The 13,182-nt window shown below is 37.1% G+C and overlaps 1 protein-coding gene across 8 annotated transcripts in view; it reads right to left on the bottom strand.

Moving 5' to 3' along the window:
- AK9 (adenylate kinase 9) overlaps positions 1-13,182 on the bottom strand; it is a 72,735-nt gene that overhangs the window by 23,632 nt on the left and 35,921 nt on the right. For 5 of the 8 annotated variants that reach the window (XM_033005700.2, XM_033005707.2, XM_033005702.2 and 2 more), the window contains exons 18-22: positions 11,427-11,528; positions 2,934-3,137; positions 1,839-1,954; positions 980-1,192; positions 119-385 (exon numbers count right to left, since the gene is read on the bottom strand). In XM_033005700.2, the coding sequence (XP_032861591.2) occupies positions 119-385; positions 980-1,192; positions 1,839-1,954; positions 2,934-3,137; positions 11,427-11,528 (902 nt within the window). The remainder of the gene's footprint in view (positions 1-118; positions 386-979; positions 1,193-1,838; positions 1,955-2,933; positions 3,138-11,426; positions 11,529-13,182) is intronic. The other 3 variants (XM_033005705.2, XM_033005708.2, XM_033005704.2) reach the window with 2 other exon arrangements.

Genomic DNA, 13,182 nt, shown 5'->3' with positions numbered 1-13,182 from the left:
AATTTAGTAAATAATTTAACAAAAGTGATTTTTATCAAGCTAGATTTTATAGGAAATTTCTATTCTGGTCTGAAATTGGTTATTTTGTGTATGGACATAAAAAAGATCAGATTATTACCTGTTTGCTTTTTTCAGTCTCGGTTTTAGTCTTGGTCTGAGAGAAGTCTTCCAGTTCCTGTGATAGAATTTGTATTTTACTGTAATCTTCTTCGGGTTCTTTATCAAAATGGGACCCAACTTTCTCTTTAGTTTTGGGTAAGATCAGTTCCTGTAGATACTCTTCAAACTGAATATGGAAAATGCCTAATTTCTCTGCTATCTGTCGTGCACAAGTAGTTTTACCTGCTCCATGAGTCCCAAGTAAGCACAACCGTAAAGGAGGAGCCTATAGTAAAAAATTGGAATATTTCATAACAATTTGGAGTATACAGTGTGCACCCTACTGTTTTTCACTTCCAAAATATCATAAAAATTGCATCAAAAACAGTCACATAATTCTGCATTTTAATTTTTCCAAGCTTTCTGTTGCTGTTCCAGTCAGACTACCTGCTCTCTAGAAATACTGAACAAATACACTATGGCAGTTGATGCAAGCAGGTGAAAATGAAACTTCATTAGACAATTCTCATAAACCTTACCTTCTTTTACCCTTCTTCCACTTACAGAACAACAAAAAAAAAAGGGTTAAAGATTGTAAAAAAACCCAATATGCGTGATTTATTAATCACATCATGATTATTGTAAACCTTTATAAACTTCCCCTATTTTCTGCTTTATTTGCATCATTAATTCAATGTGTTAACTTAAGTGTACACTAAAAAGTCACTAGGGAATGTGTTTTATTTGTTTCAAGGACTTGCCTGATATATTTATTGTTACCTAGGAAAAAATCAACAATAATAAATTATTATAAATAGGAATGGAAAATAGTGATTTTAATCTGTTATTATCTGCTTTAAACAATTTTGAAGATTCTCACTTGTATTGGTTCATTGTGAGCCACATACTCCTCAGGGTTCTTCAAAAATTTATCTCTGTACTCAGAACTTGAAAAGTAATAGATCTTTTCTTGATATTTAGCTGCATGTTCATAGATTCCTGGGTGAAGGACAAAGTTCTCTTTCAGACTGACTGGACAGAAGTGTTTTGTGTCTCCCAGGTGCCTTTTCTTTTCCATAGTATTCTCTTCATCCTGAAAATATTATGAAAATTTTCAGAAACTATTTGAATTCAGTAGTTCTCTTAGATCAAGTAGATCAGATTAAGTAATGTCAAATACATCAACTGACCACTGAATGAGAATGGTATTCTAAAGACAGTTTGTAAACTGAATATAAGTCTGTGAAAATACACACTTTTCAGATTAAGAGTCAGAAAATGAACTGTTCAATCTAGTAAGATAATTATAAAGAAAAATATGACCATTTAAAATTTAAATTATAATATAACTAACTGTTGAAGACCAAAATTAGGCTAGGAGTATCTGTGATAATATCTTTTCCTGCTGTGTTCTTGAAACTCACTTTCTGTTGCTTTTAAATGTGCAGAGTTAGAACTCATCAAAAAGACAACGAGAGCTGGTATTATGAAGTCAGATCACTTATCCAATACAATTAATTTCTAGAAAAATTTTCAATACTGCTCCAGTACAGTATATGGATATCCTGTACTGTTAAATTTGGGGATGGGAATCTTCTAATATAGGATGAAAATAAAAGAAAGGCTGAAACTGGATCATACAAAATCAGGTGCCAAATCTGATTTCTCTAGGTTTATGTTCAAACTGAAAACAAATGAATTAAAATAAAGGCATAAATAGACAAATCCAGCATGCTTACTTCTTCATTTTCATTTTCCTCTTCTTCTTCTTCATCTTCCTCTTCAGCAGCCAGATCTTCTGCCTCCTCATCCATGTCTTCAGCAGATAATTCCCAACCATGATATTTAAAAGGTTCTGAAATGGTTAGGGTTTTTTTTTCTGCTTTACTCTTTTTCATTGGCTATGCCAGAATATATTCTTTGTCCACAAAAGTAAGCACATATGTGAAAGGAAATCATGCCAATTGTATATTGCATTTCTCCTACTCATAGAACAAAATGTTCTCTCTGGAGGTAGGAATTAATATATTTCTTCTTCCAAAAATGGAAATTCTACTGGTTGTTTTTTGGTTGAAGTAAATTGGTATTTTCAATGGGAACTTGTACTACAAAAGTATTATACAAACACACGTAAATAGTGCCATTACTGTTTGCAACAGTTTTTTTCCTATTGTTCACTGGGGAAAATCGTCAGTCAAATTTTATTTGATTACAAATCTAGCACAATAGATGTTTTGGTTAATAAAACACTTGCATTGTAGTAATGATAGGAAAAATGTAGTACTAATAGCATTTATCCAGTACTCAAAATTGTTAAGAGATTTGCACACACAAGTGAAGAAGGGTAATTTGCCAAAAAAATATCAGTACTTTAAACATCCAGCGTTGAAACACAGCCTATGCAGTTGGGTAGATTAGATTATTACACACCCTGAATGTCTCATTGACTTCAATGAATACTGCACATTAGTAAAACTTTGCTGTGTGTCCAATTCTCAAACCAGTATCCTGACATGAACAGATAGAGCAAGTAACTGGGGAAATGTGCTGCCAGAATGTTTAGGGAGCTATTATGTACATATTTGTACAGCCATACATATTTTTCAAATATATATATATATATATATACTCCCCAGTCGTCCTATGTCATAAAGGCTGCTTGTGCACTTTTGAGCTCACCCACAGAACACAGCATGTCCCGTTTCCATTTCATAGGAGTAATACAGAACTGAGTACAACCTACCACCCCTCACCCCCCAATATATTAATCACACATACTCTCCAAAATCCCTCTTGGTAGGTTAGGTGTAAATCACATAAACAGTATTACTTACTTTCCATAACCAGCACAGTTTGATTAAGCAGACTTTCTGGAGTTTGCTCATCAACCTCTAAAACAACAACCTGAGCTGGAGATGACTGCTTGATTTCTGACTCCACTGCTTGCCAGTCATGCATGAAAAGGTCAATCTTCTTTCTAATAATTTCAATTTCTGGTATATCTGGAAAATCGTCCGCAAAGTCAGGTAGTATGATTTCTGAAAATCAAATAGTATATAGAGAAGGCAATACTCCTCTGAAATATTTTGCATTTAAAAATTATCATTACGTTTTAGGATTATTTTTCTTTTCCTCAAATGTGGTGGCATATTTTTTTAAATGCTGCTTTCTTCCCCCCTGTAGTTATGAATTATTACATTACTATTTTATAAAGACACTTTGAAAATGCCAAATTCATTATGTTGATACAGTATATATTGATGCTTCTACAGGAAAATAAAGAAGGTTAAATTATTTAACTAAATTTACATATGGTTATTTAAATCAGCACACAAATAAATCTAATGACTCCTTCTGCAAGGAGATAGAAGGAATATACATTAATTTTAAAATTATGATTTAATGATGAACAGTTTTTGACAGGCTATCTATATATTCACATCTCATATGGCACATGCCAGTATAGGAAGAAATAAAGAGTAGGAAAAGTGGCATACACTGCAAAGAAGCAACTTCATGTTCTGACCTAGTTCAGGTTTAGTTACTGAAGCTGCTGTGGAGTGTTCAGATTGCATGTTAGGTATCTGTTCTTTTTCAAGTGGAGTATGTTCTCTTTACGGGAATAGAAATATAATGCATACTCCTAGGTGTTTTTCCTCTTCAGTGTAAGATCTCAATATACAGATGTTAATGAATTAAACCTTCATATAATCAAAGGCACACAGATATATAAAGATCAATGTGGCAAAATTGCAAAGAAAATAGAAGATTTAGGGGAGATAGGAAAAAGAAGGCACTAAACAGAGAAGTCCACTTCAGCGTAAATATCAAGGATACGAGGGATGGTATTGAAGACTGAACTCCTAAGTGGATGAAGGCAAAGCAGTGAGCTAAAACACTGAACCATGCAATGTAAGAGTTCTTAAACAAATTACAACTGATGCCTCTGACCATTAACTATCAAATGAGGCAAAAAGCAGCCCAGGGAGCGCTAGCAAACAGCAGCGCGGTGCACAAAGTGGGCAAACAGAGCATGGCACATCAGCCAGGGTGTGGTGCGGCTGTTTGCGCAACAGTCTGTGCCACAGTTCCTGAGGAAGAGCATACAAAAAGGGTGTAGGCACCCTACCAGCTCAAGAGATGAGTTCAGTTGACAGTCACCACCCTCTCAGAAGGAGGTTATGCGTGGTATCCACCCAGCAGAAAGCTATGTCCTCTGCACTTGCCAGAATGGATGGGGCAATCCAGATACTTCTTCACAGTGAGGGTGGTGAGACACTGGCACAGGTCACCCCGAGAGGCTGTGGCTGCCCCCTCCCTGGAAGGGTTCAGTGCCAGGTTGGACGGGGCTTTGAGAAACCTGATCTAGTGGAAGGTGTCCCTGCCCATGGCAGGGGGGTTGGAACTAGATGGTCTTTAAGGTTTCTTCCAAGCCAAACCATTCTATGATTCTACAAGAGAGGTCTCAGGAAAACATGCAGCCATCCAGGCCTCAGGCTGCAGGGCAGGCCAGGACCTTTCACTGGTAACAGACGGCAGTAGTGGGAACAGCTGTGTGAGATGCAACCAAGTGGACGATCTCCTCAGCCTAGTGGTAGAGCCATGAGAGGAATTAGAAAGGTTAAGGAGCATCAGGGAGTCTGAGAAACAGACTGGTGGAACCATGCTCTACCTTACTTGAGACAGAAATGGGAACAACCACCAGAAAAAAAAAACAAACAAAAAAAAAAAAACACCAAAAAACCCCAAGATCAAGGGGATCCTGTATCCTCCCCCTGCCAGGCTGAAGGCAGTAGCATAAAGGAAAGGAGTGAATGGAGGCAAGTCTATGCTCAGGGTGGCAGGTGAACTCCCTCCTTGCCCACCTCACCTTCCCATCTATATATATAGATATCCTAGATCTCTATATAACAGGTATGAGGTTCTGGATGTGGAAGGTCAGTCAATGGATGATGTGGATGATGGTCCATCTACACCAGAGGTGTTGCCAGAGTCAGAAATGCCCATCCCCTGTATCATGACCACCTCCACAAGGAAGAAAAGATGGGATACAGTTGTAGGCAACTCCCTTCTGAGGGGAACACAGTGTCCAATATGCCAGACAGATCCTCCTCTTAGGGAAGTCTGCTGCCTTCATGTCCCCCTCCCTGGGGCCCAGGTTAAGGATATCACTAGGAAACTTTCTAGCCTGGTATGGCCCTCAGACTATTACGCATTATTGCTCTTACATGTGGGTGGCAATGAAGCTGCAACGCATAGTCCAAAGGCAATCAAAAGAGACTTCAGGGCCTTGGGACAGTTGGTAAGGGAATCTGGAGCACAGGTTATTTTTTTCTCTCTTCTTCTAGTTGCACGCAGTGTTGTTGGAAGAAACAGATACACCCAGTCTATTAATATGTGGCTCCATGTCTGGTATCACTGACACAATTTTGTTTTTTTCAATAATGGGATGACCTACACAGCACCAGGCTTGCTGGTGTCAGAAGGGATTCACCTTTCTCATAGGGGGAAGTTCAAGCCTGTCTCCTAACACTGTCTCATGAAAAGTAAACAAAAGTTAGAGACTGGAAGAATGCATCAATATAAATAAGAAATTCACAGGTACTACTCATGGTAAACCTGACAAAATCATACCAAATGTGTTGTCATACTTGGTGAGCAAAATAACAAAGGGATAGTTTCTTCCACCACCATCCACTTTGATGAAAAAGCCAGAGGGAATTAAAAATTTGATAGTGACACATTAACAGAAAAGGGGAAAGACACTCACTGGTTCCTAGGGCTGCAATTAGTATCCATTTAGACATTGTTAGGCCCTGAAAGTCCTTAGACAAAGTTTTATCTCAGCTAGAAGAATATACAGAGGCACCTAGATGACACCATCACCACCTTGTTCTTACTAAATCAAAAACAGTCTCTAGCAGCAGCGATGTGTTGGTGCTGCTGCTATTCCCATTCCCTGTACTCATACAATTTTCAACCCCAATTTTCTTTTTCTTATCATTTCTGTGTTCTGTTTAGTAAGTCTGATATAAGTGCCTTCAGCTAACAGACAGAAAAGCAGCTGAGAGCAATGACTTAAATGGTCTGATATTACTATAAGTTTGCTGGGACTTACAGTGTATGCTGTATTTGTCTCTTGCCAGAAATGAAGCTGCAAGAAAGAGCCTGAATAGTGGGATGGAGTGATTTTCTACTTTGCTATAATTTTCCCCTCCTCTTGTTGTTTCTGTCTTGTTTTGAGTTTGGAAGAGCAGGAACAGATTTTGACACAAGCAACAACAGGTTGAGTCTATTCTTATGAACTTTTCCTGACTTTTACAAAAAAGGACCATTACTATATTTTTCCTTATATAACTTCCTACACATAAATAGGAGAGGTATTAATAAAAATTAAAGCCTTATGTAATGCCTTATATGTTAAAAGCTTTGATCATTTTCTTAAAAATACAAAACACCAAACCATTAATAAAACAGTGTTTTATGGTTACTCCCTGGCATTAAGCAGGCCAGTGCTCACTATGTGAAATTGCAGCACTGTAACATTCATTTTGAGTTTGCCCCAACCTGAAAAATCCAAACAATTTTTCTGGCTCATGAAGAGTTAGATAGCTCTGTTACAATTTCCTTCTTTAAGAAGACTAATAAATCCTTCCAGAAGTGAATGTCTTTCTACCTTCTTTTGTGGATTGTTGGAGAAATCCACAAATACCACATATAATTTTTCAAAATAGAGCCAGATCAAAAAATGCTATTACTAAGTGAAATGTAGCTGGATTTCAGTGATTAGGTACTAGTAAGATTCAGCAGGAAACAGAGCTAAATGTAATGGTCAGAGTAGAGATGCTGCCTCATTTTTGTCTAACATGCTACCAACGAAAGCATTACCTGGAACTGTCAATAGCAGCTGGGATATGTGAGCACCTGCAGGACAAGGAACATATCTAATAAATTTTTCTGATTGGGATGGCTAAGCTACCTATGAAGCTATTATATCAAAGGTCAGCACCGCTATTGTCTTCCAGAAGAAAGCAAGCCAGTGCCCTGCCTCCAGGGATTAAATTGCCAAAGATTTAGGGACTCATGTTCTTTTTTTATCATCCAAATTTAAAAAGATGCAGGGTTTCAAATATATGCCTCCTTTTAACATTCCTTCATGTCTCACTAAGGTTGGTCCCTTGCTAGTTTGCTACTTGTGCCTATTTCTACAACCCTTAATTCCATATGTGAAGCCAGGCACTTAAAATTTAGTATATCAGTTTTGGGCACTGCAATATCTGTGTCTCCTTATGGGTCTGGGTCTTAAGGTGTAATCCTCTAGAAATATATTATATATTATATACTATATATATTACATATATACTATATATTATATAGATGATATATATATCTATAATAGAAATATATTTCTTGATACTTAGGTGCTTTTAAGAATTTTATTCTTCCACTTATGAGGCTGAAGCTTTTATTTTCTCAATACCCTCATTTACCTCTACTATATATATATGATAGACTGAGATTTGAAATAAATCAGGCCCTCTGTGGCAATTCATGTGCTGTCTCAGGGACCTGAGGGCACCCCCAGGCCTGGCTGTCCCTGCCCAGGCCCCTGGGGCTCCCCCCACCTGCCCAAAGCCCAGGTCCCCATGTCAGCCCCCCAGGGCTGTCAGCCCCTGCCCCAGCAATCCCAGCCTCCAGCTCCCCACAGCTCTGCCTGGCCATGGGCTCTGCCGAGCTGGGCCCACCCATGGGCCACCATCCCTGCGGGGCCTCAGCTCACCCCTGTCCCCAGGGAGGTGCCCAGGGCCAGCGCTGCCCTGCTGCTGGCTGGGGTGGTGGGCCGGGCTCCGGCTGCTGGGGCCCGTCCTGAGGGCCGAGTCACCACACTGTGCGGCCAGCTCCCTGTGCTCTTGGGGGCAGTTGGCCCTCACGGTGTCCTGACATGCTGTCCCCAAGATGAACTGCAAAACTGTATTTAATTGAGCCACTTTTAAATAATAGGTTAACAAATAAGCATTTTGGCAAGTATTTTTGTGATCATTTATAACAAAGAACACTTAATGCATTGCCCCTCTTTTTTTTTTTTTTTTTACAGCTTTGAACAACACAACTACTAGATCGACACCTCAGTGGCTAACCTTCCCTCTATTTGCATGATTATTAGTCTAAGCATACATCAGAATTACAAAAGGGCATAGCATTAAAAGAGAGACACCTTGCAGATTTTAGACAGTCTGATCTTGAATTAGAAATTAACTTTTTATTGAAAATGCTTATAAATATCTGCATTTTACTAAACTACACATTCATTTCATATATGTCATTACATTAGTTATCCCCAGTAACATTTCTGTCTCTTGCTGTGATTCTGAATAGGAACGTGAAAATACCTTCCTTTTTATGCACATTGAAAGATGTTGTGCAAATGGTACAATTGATTATGTTGCACTCTGCAGTGATGCATTCCAGATGAGACAGAGACGTAGCCAGGTAAAACCTGCTTAAATTTGGAGAGCTCTAATGCATTAAGTAATGATGATTCTATTAGGAACACAGATTTTAAGAAAATAAGCAAAGGATACATTAATAACTAGGTTATGCTAACTGCTTTTTTCACATATTATCCCTGGCATATTCACACTGTAGAAAACACATGTGCTGCCTTGTGAACCACGGTCCAATTCAAAGCAATAAAGTATGGAAGTTGGTAATGCATCCTGTCTGGACCTAGCCTTCAACAGATCGCATTTTATAGTCCTGCTCTTTCAAAATCTCTGAGTTTGGAATAGGTCATGAAATTTTGGAAATATATTGGCAGAATAATGGATTTAAATGAATATTTGACATGATCTGAGACAGAATATTGAACATGGTAATGAATCCACTCGATAGAGTGCTTCCCATATGAACCTTAATCTCAGAAACAATTACAGTTCATGTTATACCTCTCCTGATAGGCAGTATTTAGCAAAAGATAGACCAGCATGTGATCCAGCCTTGATTCTCTACTCTAGGCAAACAATTCCACCAGATTACCTCTATCTGAGAGTTTTCTTGCTTAATGAAACTTATCCTGCAGCAATTATTGCATACTTATGGAGCTTTTAAATAGATTACACATGCCTAAGCAAACTGGAAAAACTTTCCCCTGGAAAGAGGGGAGTAGTAACAAAAGAAAAAATTATTACATTCCTAGGGAAAAGGGACAACCTCAAAATTGGACAACCCAAACATTATTTGATTTTGGTTCAGGTATTTGAACTTTATTATGACAAAAGTGTTGCCTCCCTGGCATTTGTTTTGTTTCAAAATGTGTCTCGGGGACCAAAAATACTGAAAATATTTGTAAGTAAGGAAGGGAGCTGTCCCTTTGCCATTAGATATAAATAATAATAATTCTGCTTGATTTACAGTGAGAAGTTATTTTTAAAGAAATAATAAGTATAATCAAGAAAAATACTTGAAAAAACAGTGATGGTTTTAAAATAAATGCATCTGAAAATGCGAACGAGTTTCCTTGAGAAAACATGGTGGCTTATCTAACAGTCCTGTTCTTAATTTGTTTTCCTTACCATATAGGTGACAGGAAACAATCCTCCCCAGCCCTAAATCTGGAGCTTTCACATGAATGTCTATATGGAAATTTCTCATATTCTTTTGCTCTTTCTTCTTTGCCTTTACTGAGTATAGTTACCATAGAGACAAACAATCCTCAAAGGCTTTCGGCCCCCATGTTCTCCAAGTGAGTTGCTGGGGAAGGAAAGGTTTTAATATCTTTTTTTTCCCCACTGTTCTGCTAGTATTAGATATGACTTGTTCTGCCTTCAGTCCATATTCAGCAACAAAAAAGATGAAAAAAATCCTTCTTTCCTCCACTCTCAAACCCTGCCAAAGCTGTGACAGAGAAACTAGAAGCCAGCATGTCTTCTTCATTAATTTAACTATCAAAATAAACAGAAAGGCAAAAATGTAGGATAACAGTGACATTTCCATTCCTTGGAACTGAGATGTATTTAATTATGAACACATTTGTATTTGTCTTTTTGAAACAGACCATGTAGTTTGTTTATAAAGACTTTTCATTACTTATAAATACATGCTGTCAAATAGTTTTCAGCATATTACAGTGAAATGTAGTAGCAGGCAAACTTATGTTGCATGTACTGATTTATGGTGTTTGGATAAAAAAGCAGTTTTGTTTACAGATTAAGTTGATTCTTTCTAATGCCTAAAAATGTATATATTTAACAACTTGCTATTTAAAATAAAATGGTTGATGTTGGATTTATTTCTCTTTTGGGCTTCAACATATTCTAAAAATTCCAGTAGACAAAGCTAAAATCTATATTCTAAAAACTAAAGCAGATTGGCTCCATTAAAGATGAGTTGCCTTCAAAGTGGTTTTGAGAGAAAGCTACTATAGGATTTTGTATATCTTTTCATTAGCTTATGGTTCTTTGAAGTTCCATGTGCTGTAGAATTTTACCTTATATCAAAAAGAAGAAAACATGATCCTTTGTGAAATCTAGCAAGCTGTTAGCAGGCCAGTGGATGACTAAGGGAAATGCAGGACATATTTTGACCATTCACATCCAAAGGTAAAATTAATTCCCATTTTTCTCAAGATCCCTTGCCACAAGGAATGGACTAGTAATTTGTGAATAATGTGGATATAATATTAATTCGAAAATGGTCTGTAGAACTGGGGTTTGTTAAAGTCACATGTAGGTATTTCTGTATACTGCAATTTGATTATATCCTGGTTTGTTTTCTGCTCTCCCTTCCCACCCCCCACACCCCCCTCTCCTCCCCCCCTTTTTTTTTTTTCCTGGTATTTTCTTATTTCTACTTTTTTGGGGGGGTCACAATATATGAGAGTGACTTTCTAAAGTTTTTTTTCCTCTGATTTTCCTCCATTATAACTTCATCCTGTAGAGAGTACTCATGGATTTCTGAATACAATAGGTTATGTCAATCTGGAATTTCAGCAATGCTCACTCTATTTGTTATTTCCATAGATCAATGTACACATTTATTAATTTGGCATTTAGGCAGTAGAGGCAATAGTGGGATTTTGATTTTCAAAGTGCAAATACCTGGTGCATTATTTTTAACAGGAAATAACAACATGCCTTTATTTACATTTATAAGTGTTTAAATAACTTGAACCTGACTATTCCATTATAAACTTTTTTAAAAGAAAAAACTTAACATAAGGAATTTTATTTACAGCCAATTTTCAAATATAGTAAAAGCTTGCAGAAAAGGAAGGGATATAATTCTTGATACTAGCAAGTAGGAAAGATTACATGTGATACAAGGCCAACCTGTAGGTTTAGATTCTTCTTTATAACCTTCAGAGTCACTAAACTGTTTCTGGGGCATTTGTTCAGTTTCAGGTGGAAGCTGCTCATCATTGTTCTCAAATTCTGTTGGCACAAATAAAATCATTAGTAACTTTAACAAACACACTGAGGAGTGATAGAGACACTATAGAAATAAATAAATTTTTGGATCACACTGCAAAATTTATAATTGATCATCTCCAAAAAAGGAGTTAGTTACTCTAATGCTCAGGTGTGGGACACTTACCAAAATATTTTAATATCAGCTACCTGATTTGTGGGGAAAGGCACGCAATCTATCAAATGACACATGACTGTGAATAAAGTGCAGAAGTACTTTATTTAATTCAGTGCTTTTATGTAAGAATATTTTTCATTTATTATAATCTGTATGTTCTGTTCTCAAACTATGCCCTAAAACAAGACCTTGCAAACGGGTGCACTTGGTGTTCTACAGAACAGCTCCTATTGGGCAGAAGTGCGTCTGACTTGAAGAAGGGCTTGTGCACCTGAAGACTGATGTAATTTTTCCAACTGTGTTGGTTGATAAAGAATATTACTTTTTCATACAAGCCTTGTTTTGCATATGTCCTTAGACCATTGTTAGAGTAATAAAACACCACAAGTACATCTCAAGTTATGATTACCCAAAACTCAAATGGTTTTAAACAAGAATATATTTTAAAATCTGAGATTACACCATTTGTACATTTTTTTTTTTTTTTGGGGGGGGGGGGCGGTGGGGCAAAGAAACCACAAGCATAATGAAAACCAGGTTGGAAACATTGATTTTCTGATTTATGCAGAGTCAGAAAACTTATGCAAAATCAGAAAACTTTATCTCTTGTATGGTTAGCAGACAAAACCCCACCACCTTTAACGTGTCAAATTGAGAAAATTCCTCACTTATTCTAGTTTGTTATTTCCTTGTGATATATACAGGAGTGCAGTCAAGCAAAATGAGTTTTGAATCTCTGTATAAATAAATCAAGAGTCTGTAATATACACAAAGAAAGCAACATGCAGAAAAATATGTGCAAAATGGAAGACACTTTGTTAAGGCTGTCAACATGCAAGTTCTCACATGCATTCATAACTTAATCACAGACAGTCCTAGACACTTCAGTGGAAATAGCTGTGGCACAGGAGCTAAGTATGTCTGAATTTTTACAGCATGTCTAAATACTTCAGAGATTTGATTTACAAGACTGGTGCTGGACAGGGTCAAGGAAGGCAGATGGACAGACATTAAACAAAGTAAATTAAGATGTCCTTTGTCTGTCAGATGTTCAGAAAGTGACAAGAGTTTTCAGAGAGGCTGATAGCTCTAATCATAGGCTTCTGTTCTTTTTTCTGCAAAGGAATGCATAGTTGTAGTAAACCAACATCTCTTAGCCTTTATTTCTCTGAGAGACTAAAATAATTTAAGAACTGAAGGTATTTGGGATCTAATTGAGAAAGTTGTTCATAACCTTTTTGTTTCAGATTTTGAAATTTCTCTGCCTAAAATGCTGTGATTACACATATTAGAACGTAATTATCATATCTGGCTTATGAAGGAGGGCAGAATGGCTTTGAAGATCATGCAACTTTGCTCAAAGGCTGAACAAACTATGATGTTAATATCCCTATAGCTTGCTTTGAAGTTTGTGGTACAAGTAATTTGCTACCCCTTGTCTGCAGATTAATAAGATATCCTTGTTCAAACTCTCTCACTGAAATTCCCTCAGTTAGAGGA

The sequence above is a fragment of the Tyto alba genome, unplaced genomic scaffold (genome assembly GCF_018691265.1).
Source record: "Tyto alba isolate M040663 unplaced genomic scaffold, T.alba_DEE_v4.0 Super-Scaffold_40, whole genome shotgun sequence".
NCBI lineage: Eukaryota > Metazoa > Chordata > Aves > Strigiformes > Tytonidae > Tyto > Tyto alba.
The sequence above is the reverse complement of the archived record's forward strand: the minus strand, read 5'-3'. Positions and strand labels throughout refer to the sequence as shown.